At 46.6% G+C, this 19,315-nt stretch overlaps 13 protein-coding genes across 13 annotated transcripts; 8 read left to right on the top strand and 5 right to left on the bottom strand.

Moving 5' to 3' along the window:
* Positions 1 to 223: 223 nt before the first annotated feature.
* On the bottom strand, positions 224 to 850 carry N7479_011422 (uncharacterized protein; the record flags this gene model as incomplete). The annotated part of the gene is made up of 1 exon (XM_057259113.1): positions 224 to 850. The coding sequence occupies one exon, from the start codon at positions 848 to 850 to the stop codon at positions 224 to 226; it is 627 nt and encodes a 208-aa protein (XP_057106571.1).
* Positions 851 to 1,626: 776 nt separating this feature from the next.
* On the top strand, positions 1,627 to 2,408 carry N7479_011421 (NAD-dependent epimerase/dehydratase; the record flags this gene model as incomplete). The annotated part of the gene is made up of 4 exons (XM_057259112.1): positions 1,627 to 1,737; positions 1,782 to 1,892; positions 1,951 to 2,050; positions 2,107 to 2,408. 4 exons carry the CDS (start codon positions 1,627 to 1,629, stop codon positions 2,406 to 2,408), a joined length of 624 nt encoding a protein of 207 aa, XP_057106570.1.
* Positions 2,409 to 2,618: 210 nt separating this feature from the next.
* On the bottom strand, positions 2,619 to 4,882 carry N7479_011420 (uncharacterized protein; the record flags this gene model as incomplete). The annotated part of the gene is made up of 3 exons (XM_057259111.1): positions 2,619 to 3,147; positions 3,395 to 3,465; positions 3,548 to 4,882. 3 exons carry the CDS (start codon positions 4,880 to 4,882, stop codon positions 2,619 to 2,621), a joined length of 1,935 nt encoding a protein of 644 aa, XP_057106569.1.
* A 177-nt stretch (positions 4,883 to 5,059) lies between these two features.
* Positions 5,060 to 6,839, top strand: N7479_011419 (uncharacterized protein; the record flags this gene model as incomplete). Its single annotated transcript, XM_057259110.1, has 2 exons — positions 5,060 to 5,458; positions 5,514 to 6,839. 2 exons carry the CDS (start codon positions 5,060 to 5,062, stop codon positions 6,837 to 6,839), a joined length of 1,725 nt encoding a protein of 574 aa, XP_057106568.1.
* A 305-nt stretch (positions 6,840 to 7,144) lies between these two features.
* N7479_011418 (zinc-dependent alcohol dehydrogenase) lies at positions 7,145 to 8,333 on the bottom strand (the record flags this gene model as incomplete). Its single annotated transcript, XM_057259109.1, has 3 exons — positions 7,145 to 7,329; positions 7,390 to 8,117; positions 8,188 to 8,333. The coding sequence occupies 3 exons, from the start codon at positions 8,331 to 8,333 to the stop codon at positions 7,145 to 7,147; spliced, it is 1,059 nt and encodes a 352-aa protein (XP_057106567.1).
* A 1,770-nt stretch (positions 8,334 to 10,103) lies between these two features.
* Positions 10,104 to 10,605, bottom strand: N7479_011417 (EthD domain-containing protein; the record flags this gene model as incomplete). The annotated part of the gene is made up of 2 exons (XM_057259108.1): positions 10,104 to 10,367; positions 10,447 to 10,605. 2 exons carry the CDS (start codon positions 10,603 to 10,605, stop codon positions 10,104 to 10,106), a joined length of 423 nt encoding a protein of 140 aa, XP_057106566.1.
* A 493-nt stretch (positions 10,606 to 11,098) lies between these two features.
* N7479_011416 (guanylate kinase) lies at positions 11,099 to 11,876 on the top strand (the record flags this gene model as incomplete). Its single annotated transcript, XM_057259107.1, has 2 exons — positions 11,099 to 11,107; positions 11,280 to 11,876. The coding sequence occupies 2 exons, from the start codon at positions 11,099 to 11,101 to the stop codon at positions 11,874 to 11,876; spliced, it is 606 nt and encodes a 201-aa protein (XP_057106565.1).
* A 204-nt stretch (positions 11,877 to 12,080) lies between these two features.
* N7479_011415 (enoyl-CoA hydratase/isomerase family protein) lies at positions 12,081 to 12,987 on the top strand (the record flags this gene model as incomplete). The annotated part of the gene is made up of 2 exons (XM_057259106.1): positions 12,081 to 12,397; positions 12,486 to 12,987. 2 exons carry the CDS (start codon positions 12,081 to 12,083, stop codon positions 12,985 to 12,987), a joined length of 819 nt encoding a protein of 272 aa, XP_057106564.1.
* A 617-nt stretch (positions 12,988 to 13,604) lies between these two features.
* On the top strand, positions 13,605 to 13,966 carry N7479_011414 (uncharacterized protein; the record flags this gene model as incomplete). The annotated part of the gene is made up of 2 exons (XM_057259105.1): positions 13,605 to 13,725; positions 13,791 to 13,966. 2 exons carry the CDS (start codon positions 13,605 to 13,607, stop codon positions 13,964 to 13,966), a joined length of 297 nt encoding a protein of 98 aa, XP_057106563.1.
* Positions 13,967 to 14,006: 40 nt separating this feature from the next.
* On the top strand, positions 14,007 to 14,348 carry N7479_011413 (uncharacterized protein; the record flags this gene model as incomplete). Its single annotated transcript, XM_057259104.1, has 2 exons — positions 14,007 to 14,015; positions 14,076 to 14,348. 2 exons carry the CDS (start codon positions 14,007 to 14,009, stop codon positions 14,346 to 14,348), a joined length of 282 nt encoding a protein of 93 aa, XP_057106562.1.
* An 837-nt stretch (positions 14,349 to 15,185) lies between these two features.
* Positions 15,186 to 15,769, top strand: N7479_011412 (uncharacterized protein; the record flags this gene model as incomplete). The annotated part of the gene is made up of 2 exons (XM_057259103.1): positions 15,186 to 15,398; positions 15,455 to 15,769. 2 exons carry the CDS (start codon positions 15,186 to 15,188, stop codon positions 15,767 to 15,769), a joined length of 528 nt encoding a protein of 175 aa, XP_057106561.1.
* A 1,173-nt stretch (positions 15,770 to 16,942) lies between these two features.
* On the top strand, positions 16,943 to 17,542 carry N7479_011411 (DUF4291 domain-containing protein; the record flags this gene model as incomplete). The annotated part of the gene is made up of 1 exon (XM_057259102.1): positions 16,943 to 17,542. The coding sequence occupies one exon, from the start codon at positions 16,943 to 16,945 to the stop codon at positions 17,540 to 17,542; it is 600 nt and encodes a 199-aa protein (XP_057106560.1).
* A 665-nt stretch (positions 17,543 to 18,207) lies between these two features.
* N7479_011410 (uncharacterized protein) lies at positions 18,208 to 18,987 on the bottom strand (the record flags this gene model as incomplete). The annotated part of the gene is made up of 1 exon (XM_057259101.1): positions 18,208 to 18,987. One exon carries the CDS (start codon positions 18,985 to 18,987, stop codon positions 18,208 to 18,210), a length of 780 nt encoding a protein of 259 aa, XP_057106559.1.
* Positions 18,988 to 19,315: the final 328 nt, after the last annotated feature.

Here is a 19,315-nt window from a genome sequence, read left to right as displayed (position 1 = left end):
ATTTTTCTTCATATACAATGTTCAATGTTGGAATTTTTCGGCGTTACTATTTCAATAATCATACCCAGTTTGTCTGACCGAGTGCAAGTCCGGTTTCCATGTCACTACAAGCAGCACTTAGCTAGCCCGCAGTACCTAATGAAAGTTATGCCCAAATCTCACAACACGATAATTTCAACGCCATTGCAAGTGCAGATACATCACCGAGACACCCCGTTATTTCCTATTTACCCACTACAGGATCACCAGAGGCTTGTTTAACAGCCCCCGAAACATCCAACGTCTGATCCAACTCCAACTTCCGTCGTCTGACAGCCTCCGTCTCAACAACCTCCCCGTCCCCCTCCGGCTCAGGCGGACTCTTCCCAATCCTATCGCCAAGGATCTGATCATGCTCAACCCTCTTCGATCCCATATTCGCCGCCAGATCATCCGCTTCCCCGAAACCGGGATGACCAGGCCCACCCGCACTCCCAACAGGACCGGCATGAGCACCAGCCTGTGCACGCTGCATCCCCATTCCCTTACGCTGAACTGTATCCGCAATATACCCCTCTGCGGGCTGCTCCTCCACGCCGTAGTCTGTATCGACGTCAGGTGCATTGTGCAGTTGCTGTTCATGTTGCTGGTGCTGTGCGCTCAGACGAGCGAGTTTTTCGTCGCTCGAAGGATGGGACTCGGCTGTGCGTTTAATTGTCCCAATGGTATCGCCATGTTGTCGGCCCGGCTCGGTAGTTGCCCGTTGCTCTTGTGGCGTATGTGAGATGGGATTCGAGGATTGGGCGTAGGTAGCTTCTTTTGGGGGTTGGGAGGGTTGTTCTTGGGAGCGGGTTTGAGAACGGGTTTGCATGATGGATATGATATTCTAGTTTTATATTTTATATTCCAACTTTTCAAACAATGTGAAAATATATTCAATATGGTTGTTGTAACTACACGAAGTAAACGACTGAAGAAAGTGACAGTTGTGTATCCACCTATGATGTCATGGTGGCCAATGAGATGAGAGTGTAAGTACAAAGTACAAAGTGCAACAATAGATGTTATAGAAGAACAATGACTTTTGCGAACTTGCAAGGTCTTTTTAGTGATAACTCTTGCTTTTAGAGATTTTGTCCCTCTACTCTGTTTTCGAGGTAGAAGGCAGCTTCGGGTAAAAAGCATGAACTGGACTTTGCCATGTATATAACCTTCAACTTAGAATCCTTGCAATTCTGACCATTTGGAGAGTCTAGGGGATAATTCCTGTGCATAACAAAATATTATGTACAAAGTAATGCATACTAACTACTCCGTACTGGATATCCACCATACATATGCCGGACAGATCGTCGTACCCGGGACCCATAGACACTGGGCAACACATTCTCTTGTTAATGTCCCGTCTATTCCGCCTATCCCCGTACAAGTGGCGCAAATTGTAGACTAGATACATACTTTGTAATCCAAACCATAATCTCACTAATCAAACTGATCAATAGCTATGTCCCTAAGGTATCCCAAGCAACCCACTAGCCCATTTGAAAACCGTCCGAGCGAGCATTCAACTCCACAGTCCCTCCCCACTAGATTTCTCGCCATTCCTCCTGTTTTTCTGCAAGCTAGAATCTAACCGAAGACTCCTCCATGGCTAAACAACTTTACTACCTGCCTCAGGGCTCCCGGATCCTAGTGACCGGTGCCAACGGCTATATTGGGAGTAATGTCGTCCACAGTCTACTTGAACTAGGGTTTAAGGTGCGCGGGACTGTTCGCTCAGCGAAACCCCGAAGCATTTGAAGGGTCTTTTCTGCTATGGTGCCTCTAAGACCGAGGGAGAGAAGGAAGCGTGGAGTTGGATGGAGAAGAACAAGCCAGACTTCCAATTCAATACCGTGTTGCCAAACTTTACCGTGAGTTCTGTAGTCGGATGGCTGCTTATGCAACACAAATTATATTGACTCGGAATAGATCGAGAGAATTCTGCACGAAGAAATCCACGGCTCAACAATGGGCTGGGTTCGTGGCATCACCACGGGGAATCCAAGTGCATTCGGGTTATTTGCGCCACGTAAGTACATACTGCGGTTAGATTTGTGTTTGATCATAGCTAATGTACAAAAATAGAATACTTCTGCGATGTCATCGACATTGCGCGTCTCCATGCAGCAGCCCTCCTCGACCCAAATACAGTCTCTCGGCGACTGTTTGGATTTGCTGCTCCTATAAACCTCACTGATATGATTTTAGCTGTTCAGAAGCTACAACCTGATAATATTTTGATCCCCGAACCTCCTGTTGATGAGGGACGTGATCTGAGTGAAGTTATTCCCGCCAAAGAAGCAGAAAGACTCCTGCGGGAATTCTGTGGGCGAGAAGGGTGGACATCCCTGGAGGAGATTATTGCGCAGGGAATTGAGGGGTGTTGAGTGCCGTCGCATTCATTGTACCTTCCTTCTTTCATCTGAAAGACTCCGTTAATTTCGCAAATGTGGAGTTGAGGACGACCTCTACAATGGTAGCAGATCTACATGTCCGTCTCACTTGTCGATGAAGTGGAATTATTCATACGTAGACGTTTCTCCTTGATTATTTGTCTGTGGCGATTATCTGTGATATTCTCTGTGAGGGCGTATCCTTCAGAAACATGGGTAGGATAGCAAAGACATACCACGAATTTCTTGTGTTTTTGTAGCGTAAGCTAAAATCTCCTCTTTGGTCAGAACTCGCAGAATCATCACGTAGTCTGAGCTCTCTTCAAAGCGTTCATTTCCAGCCTCTAAGGCTTCAGGATTGACGAGCCGTCGATCAACCTTTGTCCACCGTGCTCCCGGAGGGATGCCGGCTGGGTCTCCTTGCTTGAGAGGTGCAACGCCCTCTCGAACTGGCTTGGGATCCTCTGAGAAATCACTCTGCTGAGCCTTCAAAATACGCTTATCGCTCTCACTCAATCTTGGATAGGTTGTATCTTTTGGAGAAGGGCTAGGCTGCAAACCTTGCAGAGGCTGTTCGTCGGTATGCAGTGAGGTAATATCTGAACCATCCACTTTGCGAGTCTGCGCCACACGACGCTTATGACGATCGCGACGCTCGCCATGCTGACGACTTTTACTGCGGTAATTTCGAAGAGCTTCGTCAGATGTGTCTGCATCTGAATTACTGTTGCGACTATAGACTTTGTCAGGCGATCTGTGCTTTTTCCCGCCCCTGGCATGGCATCGGTCTTTTCAAGACGGACCGGATAATCCCTGTAGAACTGTTCTCGAGGTGCAGTGTAGGAATATGCGTCAGCGTCCGGCACATCTCCTTTCTCCGAGCTTTTGGGTCTTTCATCGGGGAACTCGATGCCGAAGTCCCTCCGACTCAGGCGACCAATATAATTCAAATTAGGATCATATGCAGTGATCCTCGGTACCTCAGTCCACTCTTGCAGAGGTCGTTCTCGACTCGCTCCTCGTGACCGGTTGCTCCGGTCGTTATGAAGGACTATTACGTCACCTGTGCTACCGCGTCGGGTATGTAGGGGGAGCAACTGGGAATACGGAGAGTTAGGAACATTTGTATGTACCTCACTTTGCCCATCATGACTTCTGTCAGGTCTAGGGTCCTCAGCCGCAGTATGAGTGAAAGGATGGTCAGAATCATTCGGGGATTCTACTTCGTCCGAGTCGCTACCAGGACCACTAATATATTCGGCAAGTTCCGAAACCATAGGTTCCGATTCAGCTTCCGATTCAGCGTCTTCCTTTGGATCGATACGGGGGAGAAAAAATAGCGCTAATTGCTCCATATGATTTCCAACATGCCGCTCAAATGTCAGTGGTGGTTGGATATTTACATGACACAGAGGACAATTTAAACCACCCTGCGGACTCTTCGGCGTGGAATGAGCTTCGCAAATATGCTGATACCACTGCCGACGACTGCCGTAGAGCTTTGATGGGGTAATGCATTCAGGTGATAAGCAGACATATGGCATCAAGTCTCGGAAGATGTGACGGGCCCAGTCTTGAGTATTCCTGATTGTGATCATAAGACAACAGTATGGACATTCAAATGGGTTATTATCCGCGGATTCCTTTGGTGCATTAGGGATGGACAGCGATTCATTTGCGGTAAACATGCTGGGGGCGTATGATGTTTGGGAAACACCCGATGTGGAGTGTGTTTCGAGGAACTGGAGCTGGTCCATGTCATCAGCCAGTGCCATCTCCGTTGCCACTGTTTCTGAAAGATAGTTGGACTCTGTTTCCCCTGTGGAAGCTAGTCCTTTGCTAAGCTTTGCTTTGTGCCGCTCAAAATATTTTAAAACTGCTTTTTGTCTTGCCATAGCAGCGCTAAGACGTTGAGTCGTGTTTTCATCGGCGTGCGGAAATTTGTGAGAAACGTGTTGTTGGGCCCATGGTTCAAAGAACGAAGCATTCTTGATTTTTACCCCCAGTAGACGGTCATGGTCGGCAGGCCTACGAATGGCCATGGATATCCGGAACAGGAGATTGATAATGTTCCGTAGACTCTGGTATAACACTTGAATATCTGTCTCGTTGTTCTCGTCGTCCAATTCCATATCGCTGGTGCCAAGGAAAGAATCGTCAATTTGCACCTCATCTTCCTCTTGTTCGTTTATCACGTCGGTCAGGCTTTGTAGCACCCGTAGCATTCGCTGCAAAATATTCACAGTCTCGCTCTTCAGATGTGAAGCATCACGGAGTCGATGGTCTAGCGAGGACTGCCCGGTTTGATGAGCACCAATGTTGCCAGCCCAAATCCGTAGTCGACCCAATTCATCTGACCATCGACGTTGAGAGACTTCATTTTCATATCGCGCGAGTGCACCTGAGCTGGTTGATTCTGTCAACTGCTTCAGGCACTGGTTTAGTGCCGTAGCAATAGTAGTAGCCATTATACGTTCAACATAGTTAAAAAAAATTCATTGACAGGTGTGTACGGAGATAGAAGAGTCTGAGTGAAGCTGCAGGGTAATCGGGGGCTGAGAACGATCTCACTATGCGTTCTGCTGTCATTCTTCTCTCCTTACCATCTCGCTACTCATTGCATTTTGCCATTTTATATTTAGGTCATGGTGACAGGTATTGAGGCCACCGGTGTGGCTTTAGCCATTCTTCCTTTGGTCGTGAACCAGTTGGATAATTACGCGCGAGGACTGGAAAAGATCAAAGCCTTTCGACGATATAAGTGGCAGCTAGAGGACTACTCTACTGGACTGAGTGCCCAATATGCCATATTGCTGAATACCTTAGAACTGTCTCTTGAAGGGGTCGTTGATGATCATGACCAAAGGTCTGAACTGATCAGCAATCCGAGGGGTCCTGGATGGAAGGATACGGCATTTCAATCCCGATTCCAGGAAAAGCTCGATCGTGAATACATTGCTTTTAATGGGATAGTGAAAGGACTTTGTGGTCTGTTAGAGGACCTCTCCCACAAACTTGGGCTAGAGACAACAGATTATTCAACTGTAAGTCGAATTCCGCATGCGAGAGTTCAGAAACTCATACATTTCATCCCAACAGGCTGCATCGACAATATCTTTGAAGGCCATCAGATTTCGGAAGATATTCTCCTCGGCGATTTACGATGATATTTTGGATAAAATCGATAAGACAAATCAAATTCTGAAGACTCTATGTGAGCAATCCCAACACCGGGAACAATCTCGACGGGGTCCGACCAGACGGAAGATAAATCTAAATCAACACCGAGACAAGAGAAGACATGCGAGATCACTTTACGGTATCATGGTAGAAGGAGGTCAATGTTGGAAGTGTTCATGTCAAGGTGGACATTCTATTGGCCTCCAGCTTGACACAGCTTCTCTTCACGGCGCAAAGGATCCCTACCATGTATCTATAGAAACCACATTCCGCATGATTTTATCGTCTAATGTTCGAAAGAGATGGCACGAGGTCAAAGTGGAAGCTGATAAAAGTGCTGAAACCCCCCGTGTCGCCATAGATCCTCAATCATCATCCTGGAAATCAAAGGTTCATTTCACAGATTCGAAAACAAAATGCGAAGAGGCTCACAAACTACCTACTCGTCCACGAGGCACTCCCATTTCATCTCTTTGCTCGACCTTTGAGCAAGTGGATATGACACACCCGCACACTAAATCCGATTCCGTTGGATATATTCTCAGCGAACAGGCCACCACAGATGCCCGATACTATATGAGTGTGATGCATAGCATTCGAGAGGAAATACATCTTCGCTCCTTACAAGATACCCTCATTGGCTCTCCATCCTTGCCGGGTTCCCCAATTCAGCGCTCGGATGAATTGAGTCGTCGCGACAGGCTTTATCTTGCCACCCTTCTCGCTTGTAGTGTTCTCCAGCTTCATGGGACCTGGCTCCACCAGAAATGGAGAACACGGGATATTCTATTCATACGGTATCCTGAATCCCAACATTCACAGTTTGATCGTCCATACCTTTTACAGAGCGTGTTGAGCGAACCTCGGACCGAACTCAACGGGTCAGCCTCAGAAGTATACGAAGGCTTGAATGGCCGTCAGATCTCAAATAAGATTCTTTTTCCGCTCGCACTGGCGTTGATCGAGTTATCACTAGGAAGAGCCATATCCACGCTTCATGGGCCTGAAGATCGGGGCTTATCTGAGGAAGTCTCTCTCTTCAACACAGCAACAAGACTTCTTAAAACTGTCTACTGGGAAAGCGGATCAAACTATGGAGATGTTGTTAATGAGTGTTTGTATTGGTCTCGAAGCAAGGGCGACGGTTTTGAGGACCCTCACTTTGACGAATCCGTATTCGATACGATTGTCTCTCCTCTATTGAAGGATTTTGATTATTTCGAGGGTCTCTCCCTTGGGACATAGAGTGAAGGTGGCACGAAAACTGTTCCGCAATAGTATTACTAACGACTCCCTTTCTCTCTGGCGTATTTTAAAAGAACCATAGATATGCCAGAATTGATGAGTGGCAAAAATTTGCAACATTTACGAGCCTGTCTATTGAGTTCCAGTTTGATGATCTCCAACTACAACGTGACTCTTTCAAAGGAGTCCAAAATATATTATTAAGGATATGCATGTCACGATCGACAGCTTTATACGGCCCTTCGAGTACGATTTCCAGGTCCCAGAATTCTATAGCAGTTGAAATTGTACGATAGGAATATAAGTTACTGCGGCAATGTGACCACTGCTCTTCCTGTGATAGCATCCTGCCCTAGCTTCTCTATCAAAGCCGGCACAGCTGAGAAATCAAAGACTTCGATCGACGGCACAATCTTGCCTGCAGCTGCCGCTTGTAGTAAGTCTGTCAATTGGTCTTCGGTGCCCACAGATGACCCTATAAAGGTGAGACCTATCATTTCGTTAGTATATAACATGATTTTGACCGGATCACATCCAAAAGTCGTCTTACCTCTCGCGGTACAAAGCGTAGCCGAGAGGGGAATGTCCAAGTTATTTGGTGGCAAGCCAACATTCACAACAAACCCCATGTTTCTCACCAGATTGGGTGCTATCTTCAATGCCTCCGCCGTACCCGGCACGACGATTGTCGCATGCGCACCCTCTCCAGTGAGCTCACGCACTCGAGCAATCACATCTTCAGTCTTGTAATCGAGGAAAGCCTCCGCCCCAGACTCCAGACTTAGTGCTCTCTTATCATACCCACTATCAACAGCAATGACGCGCAATTCTTTTATCCTCGCCGCAATTTGCACACCAATATGGCCCAAACCTCCCCCAGACCCCGAAATAACAACAAAGTCACCAGCCTGGAGCTCGTTATCAAGTTTTGACAGCGCACCAATCATCGTAAGTCCAGCGCATAGTAATGGCGCGGCAACTTCATCGGCCACGTCCTCTGGGATCTTGGTCAGGAACCGTGCGTCGGCGATGACATACTGTTGCAATGTTCCCGGGACATGGCGACTTGTATTCAGCTGTTGCGGACAGTGATTCCGAAATCCTCGTTTGCAGACTGAGCATTCGTTGCATGCACTATAGAGCCATTTGACCCCCACCCGTTCACCGAGAAGAGATTCCGAGACTTGGGGTCCTGCTTTCACTATAGTTCCAACTCCTTCGTGGCCAATGATGGGGTTGTATTCACCCCAGGCTAGGACAGCGCGAAGTTCTGAGCGGCTTTTGGTTGGCGCATATTGAGTTAGCTTTTGGAAAGGCTTGAGTTGGTTTGCTAAAAACAAGCGCTTACCATAGACCGGTGCAGGTTAATTTGATGAGAACTTCATTTTTTGCGGGACTTGCGACGGGTATGTCATTTTTAAGAGCAATGATGGCATTTTCTCCCGGGTTTTGCACCACGGCGGCTTGTTGTAGAGTGGGTGTAGACATTGTCATTGATTTGGGTAGTCTCGACTGTGTCTAGTGTTGAGAGGCGTTGAATGCGACGTGGTCAATATTCCAAATGGTTTGTTTCACTTTTACCCCGCTTTTTAATTTTCTGATAAGAAAGTATGGATGCTGAAGCCGGGGTTGAATGCATCTTGGAGTAGAGAACGATGTTCGGTTTGCCGAGGTAATGTTCTCTTCGGCCAGGATATCGGCAAGTAGGTGGTGAGGTTAGGAGCACTATATGTAAGATACCACTCTGGTGTCTTTTTGGATGTTCTTTTGAAACAAATCTTGGACATTGTGTGGGCATCATTTTGGATGTATTGTCCTAGATGATTGTTCTTCGCGGTGTTGTAAGTTGGACCTCCGTGCACCCATCAGTACACAACGGTCGTGTCTCCCTGGCCTATATGCAACAGTGAACCTCATTTGCTCGCGGTTTTGACCTTTTCCAATGAACATACATTACCCATTACCGCCAGGTAGCTATCCACGATGGAAATGAGTTATATAATGACGGCAATGAGCTAGGCCTGTCTAGCAGATTCGTGCGAAGCTTATGTGACCACTGTTAGCGTTCCGCAAAGCCCATAAATGGGCCCGGGGTTCAGGCCCAAAGCCCAACCAGCAGTGGGCTGTGTGCCTAACCTTCGAGGCCCAACCCAACCCACAGCCCATTCGTTGGGGGCCGTCGGGCCCCCATTAAAGCCCACTAAGAGGGGTTCAACCGGCATCTTGTAATCGCTATACGATATTGTATTCTAACCCTTCAGCTACTTGTATAGAGTTTAAATTCAGAATTTCGAATTTTAATAGCTCTATAAGTATATAGTTCAACTTTGAATAAAATCTGACCCGTAGAGATCGAGATACTACGAAAATAGGTTAATATTAATATTTTGATACTCGATATATATTTTGGATTTGTAGAAATGAGTACTACTACTAGTACTTTCTAAGGGAACCACTGTAATTTATAAATTATCTAAAGAACGCGCTTTCTCGCGTTTTTAAACGTGATATAGAGAGATAACTAGTAATTAATTCCAAATCATTTAAACTAATAAGATATTACCTTCAGAATAAGGCCTAGAAACGGGGATAAAACGAAGGGTAATTTTCAAAACCCTACGGAGTAAAAGGGGGTTCAACTTCTGAATTCCCGGCATATTTGTACTGTTTGGGGGCCCATTTGCTTGGGTTGGGCTGGGCTATGGGCTTTATGGGCTTTGCGGAGCTCTAGACCCAGTCATGAAAGCGCTTGAGCCGCTCCCAAAAATGTCTCCCGTTATATATCCAAGCTATCACTCTTGCATACAACATCGTTCCGGATGTTTTATTGGGTTTTGCTAACACTGAGTATGCACCTGATAATGTATACATATTTGGTCTGGGAAATGACAACGCCATGGACAGTTCCTGATGCTTATCATATAATCGACCGGACAGTTAACTCTCTTATCACCTCGAACCTCCCGAGGTCTGATTTGCATGCGTTTACTCCATACATCTCTCTTACTTTTGTTATTATGGCCACTCTGCTGACTCCCGTCTTCTTCTAAAATAAGCTAAGCCATGCTAGACAACCAAATCTCCATGCTAGGTCGTTACTTAGAAGCTCTCCACCCTGCACTTACGCCATATTGTGCACTCAATTTGCATGACTTGCGCGCAATGCCTCGCTAGAGGCTCATTTATTACTATTTCTAGTTTTTTTTTACCTTTTATCCTTTTCAAAGACGCACTTTTAAACGGTTTCCCGGATCAAATGCTCGGTCATTTTGGCAAGTTTACAGGCTTCCCATTCAACACGTACGGGGTAGAGTGTCCCAGAGAAACTAATGCCTTCGAGACCTGAACCCAGTCCTTCTGGTCCTTAACCGCGATCTGCCACTCTGGATCTGCCATAATCTTCTGGATGGTTTCCACATTGGGAAGTATGTACTCGATGAAACAGTCGAAATCAGCGAAATCCCAGCTCGGTCGATACTCGCCAATTTCCCGTTTCAATGCCTCATTCATAGCAGGTGGGGTAGCGAACTAGATATTAGTAATTAGTCACAGTTACCCAGGTGTCAAATTGCACAGGCAGTTCAAAGTTCAAGGAGCGAATACTCACGAGCGAGTATTCGATGACTCCATATTTAGTGAAGACAGGCATGGCAAGAGGCAAGTGCTCCTCAACCATCCATTTCATAAACGCCTCGTGGGAGTGTTGCTGCTGGCGGTGGTGAGTAATTGTGAATTTTATAGGTTGGCTCCTTAGGATTTCAGGCATAATGATCTTGTAATATGTCTGAGAAGCAGATTGTAGACAATGTCTGGGGTTCCATTTAAGTGTTGGCGGAGGCGCAGGTGATCTCACATGGGCAGTGAGTCCGCGGGTCTGTACAGCTTACGTCCACGGGTATGTGTTGATCAGATGATATTCAGGTTCAACTTTGATAGGGCGTGATAAATTGTACCCGGCAGTCTCCGCCAATGCGCCAATAACGAATTTAGCCCTAATATTTGTCCTATGCGTATTCTATACAATACAACCCCAATAATAAATCCACCTTTAGAACTTGCTTAGTTTCACCATAAAGGCTACTTATTTAGTTATCCTGAACACTACAAAGTAGACTTCCTACGAACTAATTACATAATAAGGGTAAGCTAGGCGGCCAAAACTTATGAGAAAAATCGTTATGGCGCATTGGTTGGGGACTGGTTGCAAAGCGGCAAGGGGTGAACACCCAAAAACGGAATGAACGGATTAGGAAAAAGCAATGTACAAAGTATATTTACTCAAACAGAACATCTTCTCGATTTTCTATTAGTATCCAAGCAAATCTCATATATAATATCTCTGGGAAAGTAACCGACAAAACATTCGCGACGCTGATTCCATGATACTCTTGAAGATGATCTCGTGTACGTTTAGTTCAACCTGACAACTCCCATTCTTAGGACCCACTGACACCATCCCCGGCAGCACCTCAAGATCTCCGACATATCGTTGTCTCCGGACCTTCAGGTGTCGGCAAAGGCACACTGATCCAAAAGCTTTTAGACGCGCACCCTAATACATTTGGCCTCGCCGTGTCCCATACGACACGAAAACCGCGACCGGGCGAAGTCCATGGCGTCGCTTACTTCTTCGTCTCCCCCTCTGAATTTTCCTCTCTTCTATCCCAAGGTGAATTCGTGGAATACGCATGTTTCAATGGCAAATACTACGGCACGAGCAAACAAACAATTGACGAGCAGGCTAGCAAAGGATTAGTTGTGATGCTGGATATCGAGGTAGAGGGTGTTAAGCAGATGAAGGAAAACCCTAGCATAGAAGCGCGGTATATTTTTATCAAGCCACCAAGTCTTGAAGTTCTCGAGGCGCGTCTTAGAGGCCGGGGCACGGAGAACGAGGAGGATATTCAGAGAAGGCTCGCGCGGGCTAAAGTGGAACTTGAATATGCCGACTCTCAGAGCAATGATAAGATCATTGTCAATGACAATATCGAAAAGGCGTACCATGAGCTTGATGCGTTTGTATTTGGGCCAGTGTAACGTTTCTCTTTTTCTTTTTCAAAGGTTTTTAATTCTCAATCATGCCAACTTGGATGGCTTTGGTCGTCACGTGATGACATCATCGATCGGGGCCGGCATGTGATGGGAGGCCGAGGTCTGATTAGTATTCACGTAGCCGATGCATCATATTTGAACAAGATATCGTGTTTCCTCAACAATTTTCTTATTCCAGACATTCCCATCATGGCGACTCTTTTCACCGTACCGATCAGCTCTACCGGAGGTTCGATCATCTGCACAAACCCTAGCACAGCGAAGGAACATGAGACCATCTACGTGCTCACCTTTACTTCACCCCCGGACAACCGATTGACACCCATTTTTATTGACGCTCTGCTGCTCGCCCTCGACATTATCGAGCACCGCTACCCCAAGGGTGTCGTAGTCACTACTAGTGGAATTGTCAAATTCTACAGCAATGGGCTTGATCTCGATATTGTCGCGAAGACTGAAGGGTTCCTTGAGAATTGGCTGTGGCGTCTGTTCCGACGCTTTTTGACGTACGTCTCTGTCCCATATGACGAATTTGAAGATTCGTTGCAACGATACATATTTTCTAATAAAATACATTACTGAAATCCGCTCTAGATACCCCATGCCAACCGTGTGTCTATTGAATGGACACGCTTTTGCTGGCGGTTTCATGTTGGCGATGTACCATGACTACAGAATCATGAACCCAGAGCGTGGTTTCCTCTGTGTCAACGAGCTTGAATTTGGCGTGCCGCTTCAGACGCCCATGATGGCTATCTTCCGTGAGAAGCTGACGCCAGTCACTTTCCGAAATGTGGTTCTAGAAGCTCATCGTTTTGGTGGACCCAAAGCACTCGAGGCTGGGATTGTTGATGCCATTGGTGGAGCTGAGGAAGCCCTTGCGCTGATCCAGACCCGCAAGCTCCAAACTAAAGCCGCAACAGGTATCTACGGTACCATGAAAGAGGAGATGTACTCTGGGATCTTGAATGGCTTGGATGATCATGCTGGAAACTTGCAATGGCGGGAGAATGTTGAAGATAAGAACCAAGCTGTTCAGAAAAGAGGATCAGAGGCTGTCCAACAGTTCGAGAACAATGGGAAAGCGAAGCTTTGAAGTTCGTAGAATTTAGAGATTCGTGGATTCCTTTGTTCATATTATATGGGGTGCGTACATATACCTATCCTTGTTTCAGCCATTTAGACCAATGACTCGGCCTACTGTGTTTGTGGCATATTCCTGAAGTAGCTAGGCAGGAAACCCTTAGCCCAAGCAAATAATAGAATATGTATCATAGGTACACTGCTTGCCAATGGGGCCACCGATAGATAGCTCTGTTTTTGTCATTTCAGCCATAAGATCCTTCGAATTTCTCATGGATGAATATGGCTTGTATGTATGCGAATATTCAATATCAATATGAAAAAGAACCAAGCGTAATTTCTTGTTAAGATTGTAAATGAATACATTTATTAAGCCCCATGGTGCCGTTGTCGGTTTGGTTAGTAGATATATATATTCATCGCTCTTTCTATTTGAGAGAAATCGATTGATATTCTGCCAGAAGACAATGTGATTGACACACGTAGCATGGTCAATCGCTGGTCAATATTTTCATCGTATCCCAGATTTCTCTGACTTCTCTATCACTACTTCGTCACTCACGATCGAATTTTCAACGGTTTCCAGATCTCACTAGCCATTTCTCGACGTTCTCGTCCCTATCTTTCAAAATGCCGAGCTCTTCATCTAAACAGTCAGGCGAGACGCCTTTGTCCCTGCCAAACCAGGGAGCTTTTGCCGCTCAGACTGAGCGCTCCTCAACTCCCCATACACAGATAACCACAGTCCCTAGTAAGGGTTCTCCCTTCCTGAGTGGTATCTTCACCTTGATGTGCATCTAACCTAACACCACCAAGCCATACTGGGACCACATATTGGAATGGAGAAGTTTCACCGTGATATTTTGTCCGTTCACCAAGCTGAGGGTCTTGTGATGGAGGAGGCCCGGAGACGAAGCATGATTCAGTGCGAACATCAGCGCGATCACCCTGCTACCACCACTCTAGTCATGACTGGTACCGATATCCCCTGAAGCAAAAGGGTCTTGATATCAAAGGCCGATACTCCATTTCATGCCTCTAGTGTAAGATACATGTTCCCGGCCATCCCTCTGTGACCTTTTCCTAACTCAAGTGACCTAGGTCTATCTCTCCCAGCCGCCTGTGAATGCCGCCTGTGAAAACTACATTCTTTCGGCCTGCAAGCCTAATGATCCCAACGCTAATGAACGGCGTAAGGAGAACGCCCAGCGACTTATAGACGCTGGCGTCGTCGACGGGCTACAGACCGAATGGAAACTGGAGAGACTCCTCTTCGAGCTCACCGAGACCTCTGATACAGCTTTTAACAACGCCGAGGCCAACAAGAGGCGTGTACAAGAGGCCCATTGCCGCTACTGGGAGGCAATTGGATAAGCCGATCGCTTTTGTTTCACTGGTCCAGGTGATCAGCATGGTCATAGCCGATACAGTCTTCCGGCGGGGAACTTCCGTAGCCACTGAGAGCAGTGGGACCTATTTCTTTTTCCGTCAGCATACAATCTTTCCTGCTATTAGTATCTTACTTTCCCTTGGTAAATAGTCGAAGATCATCGTTCCCTTTGGTCTTCTTCCGCCTCCTGATGATACATATGTACCATCCCAATTCGAAGTCGTTCCTGGTAAGTTTGTAGAGTGTTCCCTAGAAACAATACAGACTTATTTGTCTGATAACTAGGTCATTTCACTGGTTTATTATGATGCAGTATCAGAATCTCTTCAAATTAAATTGCTCATAGGGCTGCTAGGCATGTAACTATATTTCTTTTCGTTTCAGCTATAGGATCCTTCAAATTCAAATTACTTTCACATTGATGACATATCCTGCATTCTAGAGAAATCAATTGATATTCTGTCAATAGAATAGGCAGTATCCTCAATCGCCCGCAAATCTATATGGCAACTTTTTTGGAGTCTCTGGGCTTTTTGTCACAAGTCAGTCCCTCGCGATTGACTTTTCAGAATCTATTGCTTGACATTCTCGTCTTTTTGGGTTCAGAATTTCCAGTTCACCTTCCAAGAAGACAAACAGAATGCACTCGACCCTGCCAGAAATAGGATCTTCTCTAGCTCAAACTGAGTCTTCCTTCACTCTTTCCTCCACTCACATCCGGATCACCAACGCCCCTAAGTGGGTAACTTACCTCTCCTGTCTTTCATCTTCCCTTTGTTCCATTCAGCTAACTTTATCGAGTCATTCCACCACTCAAAGAGATGGAGAACCGCCCCGGTGTCCCACTTTTCTTCAGGGGGATTCGTCCTCGCTGCCACACTCAGGGTCTTACTTGGAGAGAACCTGTAATTCAGTACCACCACCAGTGCTGTGAGCATGCTAGTGCAACCCCGCCAGCCAAATCTAGTTCCGAGATCCCCCTCGGCGAGAGCGCCTTGACCTTCAAGCTCGCTATTCCACCAGGTGCCCCTAATGTCAGATACTTATTCTATGTCACCTCCCCGATTATTTACTAATTTGCTTAACTTAGACCCACCTCACCCATCCGCCCATTAACGCCGCTGGTGAAAACTATATTCTCTCAGCATGTAAGCCTGATGATCCCATCGCAAAGGAGCGGGTTAGGGAGAACACCAAGCTCCTCGTGGACTCTGGGATTGCTGAGACACTTTGCATCGACCGGGCACTAGATGCCTCCCTCTTTGAGAAAACTGAGGCCTCCAATGCATCTTATGATAATGCCGAGATCAAGCGACAGCGTGCTCATGAAGCCCACTCGCGCTTCTGGGACGCAATAATAGGCGGAGCCGACAAGGTCCTTGGAAGATGCCCCGACGAGTCGTAAACGCCCGAGCAATCTATCTTGTTATTCGCTTTTTTCCGTACCTGGGAAAGATAGTGAGAGCATTGCTTGTTAAGGGCTAGGTGTATGAAGGGAAGATCACAGGGATTTCATGTTCTGCTGGAAGTACAAGGAGTGGTGAGGCGATCGAGATTCCGCCTGCCGCGGTTATTCATAGTGTGTGGGAAACTTGATACTATGGAAATTCATACGAAATGTGACATTCTTCAGTTTCATCGGACATCTCCTGGAGGTTCGATATCATCTCTCAGGGCGTATTAATATCTCAGTAACCCGTCTCAAGGACCACAGTCATCCAGCGGAGAATTTCGGTAGCCACTCAGAGCAGTAGACAGGTTTTCGTTCGTCGGTATACAGCCTTCCATTTACGTTGTTTTTCTTCGGCCAGTGGGCCGAAGGGCATTATCCCATTTTATAGTTATTTCCGGTTCTTGACAATGATATTTCTTTTCGAAGGTATCCCTGGTAAGTCTGTAGTTGTGAAGATCTCCTTAGACAGAGTAGAATCTTTATTAAACCAGAGAGCCTGTACAAATTTTGCCAGCGCTCTTGGTTTAAACATTTCTATAGTTGCCATGTGGGGGGCGATAGTGTTGCAGATACTACCCCGGTCTTGGCACTAGTCAAATGTTTCCAGAATATCCAAGCAACATGAGACGATGTGAGGTTCCCACAATCACAAATACAAATCGGGCTGCGCTTTCGTGGAGAATATTTGCACTTTCGAGGCCTTAGACAGCCTCCCTCTGTTGTTGAAGGTGGCATATTCTCAAGCCCTTTTCAAAGAAGGCATGCGCTCTCCAATGACTACTACATCGGGGATTTGGCTTTTTGGTTGAGGAAATATCATAGAAGCTGAACAAACTAATCTAACTATTCTTTCGCGATGAGTCTGACATTTATTAATGCATTGCGGAGTCCTAATTTGGTATGGTGTGGTGGGCCGAGTCAGTATGGAGTACGGAATACTATAGGCCCTACTGTTTTAGGTGTCCGGAAGCAAATATATTCTTATAAAGACTTCAAGATCGAAGTCAGGTTTTCCAAGCTTACTGCAAGATCTTGCCACATCATCACATAATTCCTATTTACCGCGCCTGAATATTCTTTATCTCCGTTGAGAACATCCATAACCCCTCCACAACACATCCAGCAATGGGCTCAAATACCTACAGGGCTGTCCGAGCCAAACAAACCCCAAGTACAATCACAGTGTACCAAGCCTATTCCCCCGAGATAGCTGAGCCAGCAATCAAAGCCCAAACATTCGTTCCTCCATTTTCACGAGCCAGAATGACATGGATCAAACCCTCTTTTCTATGGATGGCGTACCGATCAGGCTGGGCGACGAAAGCCCGACAAGAACGTATTTTGGCGATAGAGATTACCCGCGAGGGATTCGAGTGGGCATTGCGTCATTCCTGCTTGAGTCACTACACGCCTGACGAGAAGGTAAGCCAGGAGGAGTGGCGGAGGAAGATGCGTGCCAGTCCAGTGCGCGTTCAATGGGATCCCGAGCGGGATATTTCACTTCGGTCTTTGGATTATCGCAGTATTCAGATTGGGTTGAGTGGGGAGGCTGTTGGAAAATATCTTGATAAGTGGATTGTTTCGGTTACTGATGTCACTGCTACTATGAGGCAGATTGATGAATATCTTCAGAATGGGGATATCGATGCGGCCAGAGCTTGTTTGCCTAGAGAGACTCCGTTCGCTTTACCTGAAGATTTGCACAAACCTCTGAGGATGGAATAAGTCATGATAGTCATAATTGCTCTCTCTTTCCTGTCTCTCTCGGCTGATTGGAATTCACGACTTTTCTTGTACATTATAAGAGAATGTATACATCTTGCTTTGCCAATCATCTATAAGATTGAATTATAAGCAAGTATAAAACAGTGGTTGATATTATACTTGCAAATATAATTTCAGTATAGTGTTCATTACACCGCGTAATCTTTCGATATTTGAGGTCTCTGCCCAAGATTTCGATAATTTGCGAGGGTATGTTGGTGTTGTAGATCTTAGTATCTTGAGGTATCGAGCCACGTGTCTATGAATATTTTAAATTTGTCCTCCTATGCCTGGTAGAGTATACTGCGTGTGTATATTAGTATGTTGACGTTTGTGTTCCAAAGGGCTCTGCGCCGGGATCTAAAAAGAAGTCTCGACTCGATCTGGAGACAGAGGATGCTGAGTCACAACAAATAACTTTGAAGACACAAAAAAAATGAAATGATATATCTTTCCTTTCCGTCTTTTTCTTTTTATCAGTAAAGTGCACCAGAAACAGCGCCAACCCACCCGAGAAACCATACTCAATGGTCAAGGAAACAAAAGTCCAGCTCTGTTCACAGACTTAAAATACATAACTTCGTAAAAGTCCATAATCCCATAATCATCAAAGCCACTTTGCGGGCTCAAGTTTTTTTTGCCTTGCTTGGACGGCCGAGTTTCGACGGTGGTCCCTCTAACTGATCTACCAATGGCCGATACGGCGAGGCCAAGACATGCTCCGGCGCGCGCCCTCGTCTCGGCTCCCCAGAACTCGGTCGATGTAATTGCTCCTCGTGCATTCGATCAAGCGGCTCTCCAACAACCTGGTACTTGGCCCAGTTGATTGGGGGCATACGGACGATATTCTGCGGAACAGGGATGTGGCCGAAGTTCGACGCCGGTGAACCGTCCGGATTCGGGCGTTTTGGACCCTCTTCCTTATCTTCGTCATCCCCCGCATCATCCTCGGAGAACTGAATCACAGCACCATGGTCCTCGGTCCTCAACCGACCTGCTGCCAGCTCCTGCGCAAACCCCTCTGGATCGGCGGCAGCGGCCTCCTTCATGCGATCCAATGCCTGGATGTCGCGCAAACTTTGCTGCTTCTGCATTTGCAGGATAGAGATGGCGGAACGGAGTGCGATGGCATCTGGATTCTCGCTCTCAGAGATAGGGACAGGGGGTGGTTGGGGCTTGAAGACTGGTGGATTGTGCGGAGGAGGTGGGGGGTGTGAATAATTGGCATATGCCTGTGGAGGGAGGTGTGATGTTGGAGAAGGAGATGCAGGTGGCGGTACAATTGATGGCTCATTGGAGGCGACGGGCGCGAGATGCGCAAACACGGGTGTCACCGGGGAATAAGGTGGGCGAGGTGGAGTTCCCGGCTGATCTGGGATTGAGGCTTCGGCATCTTGTTGCTGCATGATGAGATTTCACAAAGTTCAAGAGAATCAAGCAGGTCGCTTAGTGGGGGGAACAATCGAGGTCTTTGCGATGATAAGGCAAAAATATTATGACGACAGCGGGTGCCTGGATTTGCCGCAATCACATGTGTGATGGCTTTGAAGGTCAATACAAGACTGTAAGTTCAACTTGTAGCTGTTATGAAGGAACTTTTGCTACTTCAGATCCCAAGGAAAGAACAGACGTGCAGGAAAGTTTGCCATCGGTCAGAGGTGAGCGTGCCGGCTACGTCACTCGTCTAAGAGAGACTAGCTTTCCTAGTATACAGGTCTCCGACACGCAATATTG

Source organism: Penicillium vulpinum (assembly GCF_028829585.1).
Source record: "Penicillium vulpinum strain IBT 29486 chromosome Unknown utg000004l_segment0_segment0, whole genome shotgun sequence".
Taxonomy (NCBI): domain Eukaryota; kingdom Fungi; phylum Ascomycota; class Eurotiomycetes; order Eurotiales; family Aspergillaceae; genus Penicillium; species Penicillium vulpinum.
This window is presented reverse-complemented; position numbering and strand designations above follow the sequence as displayed.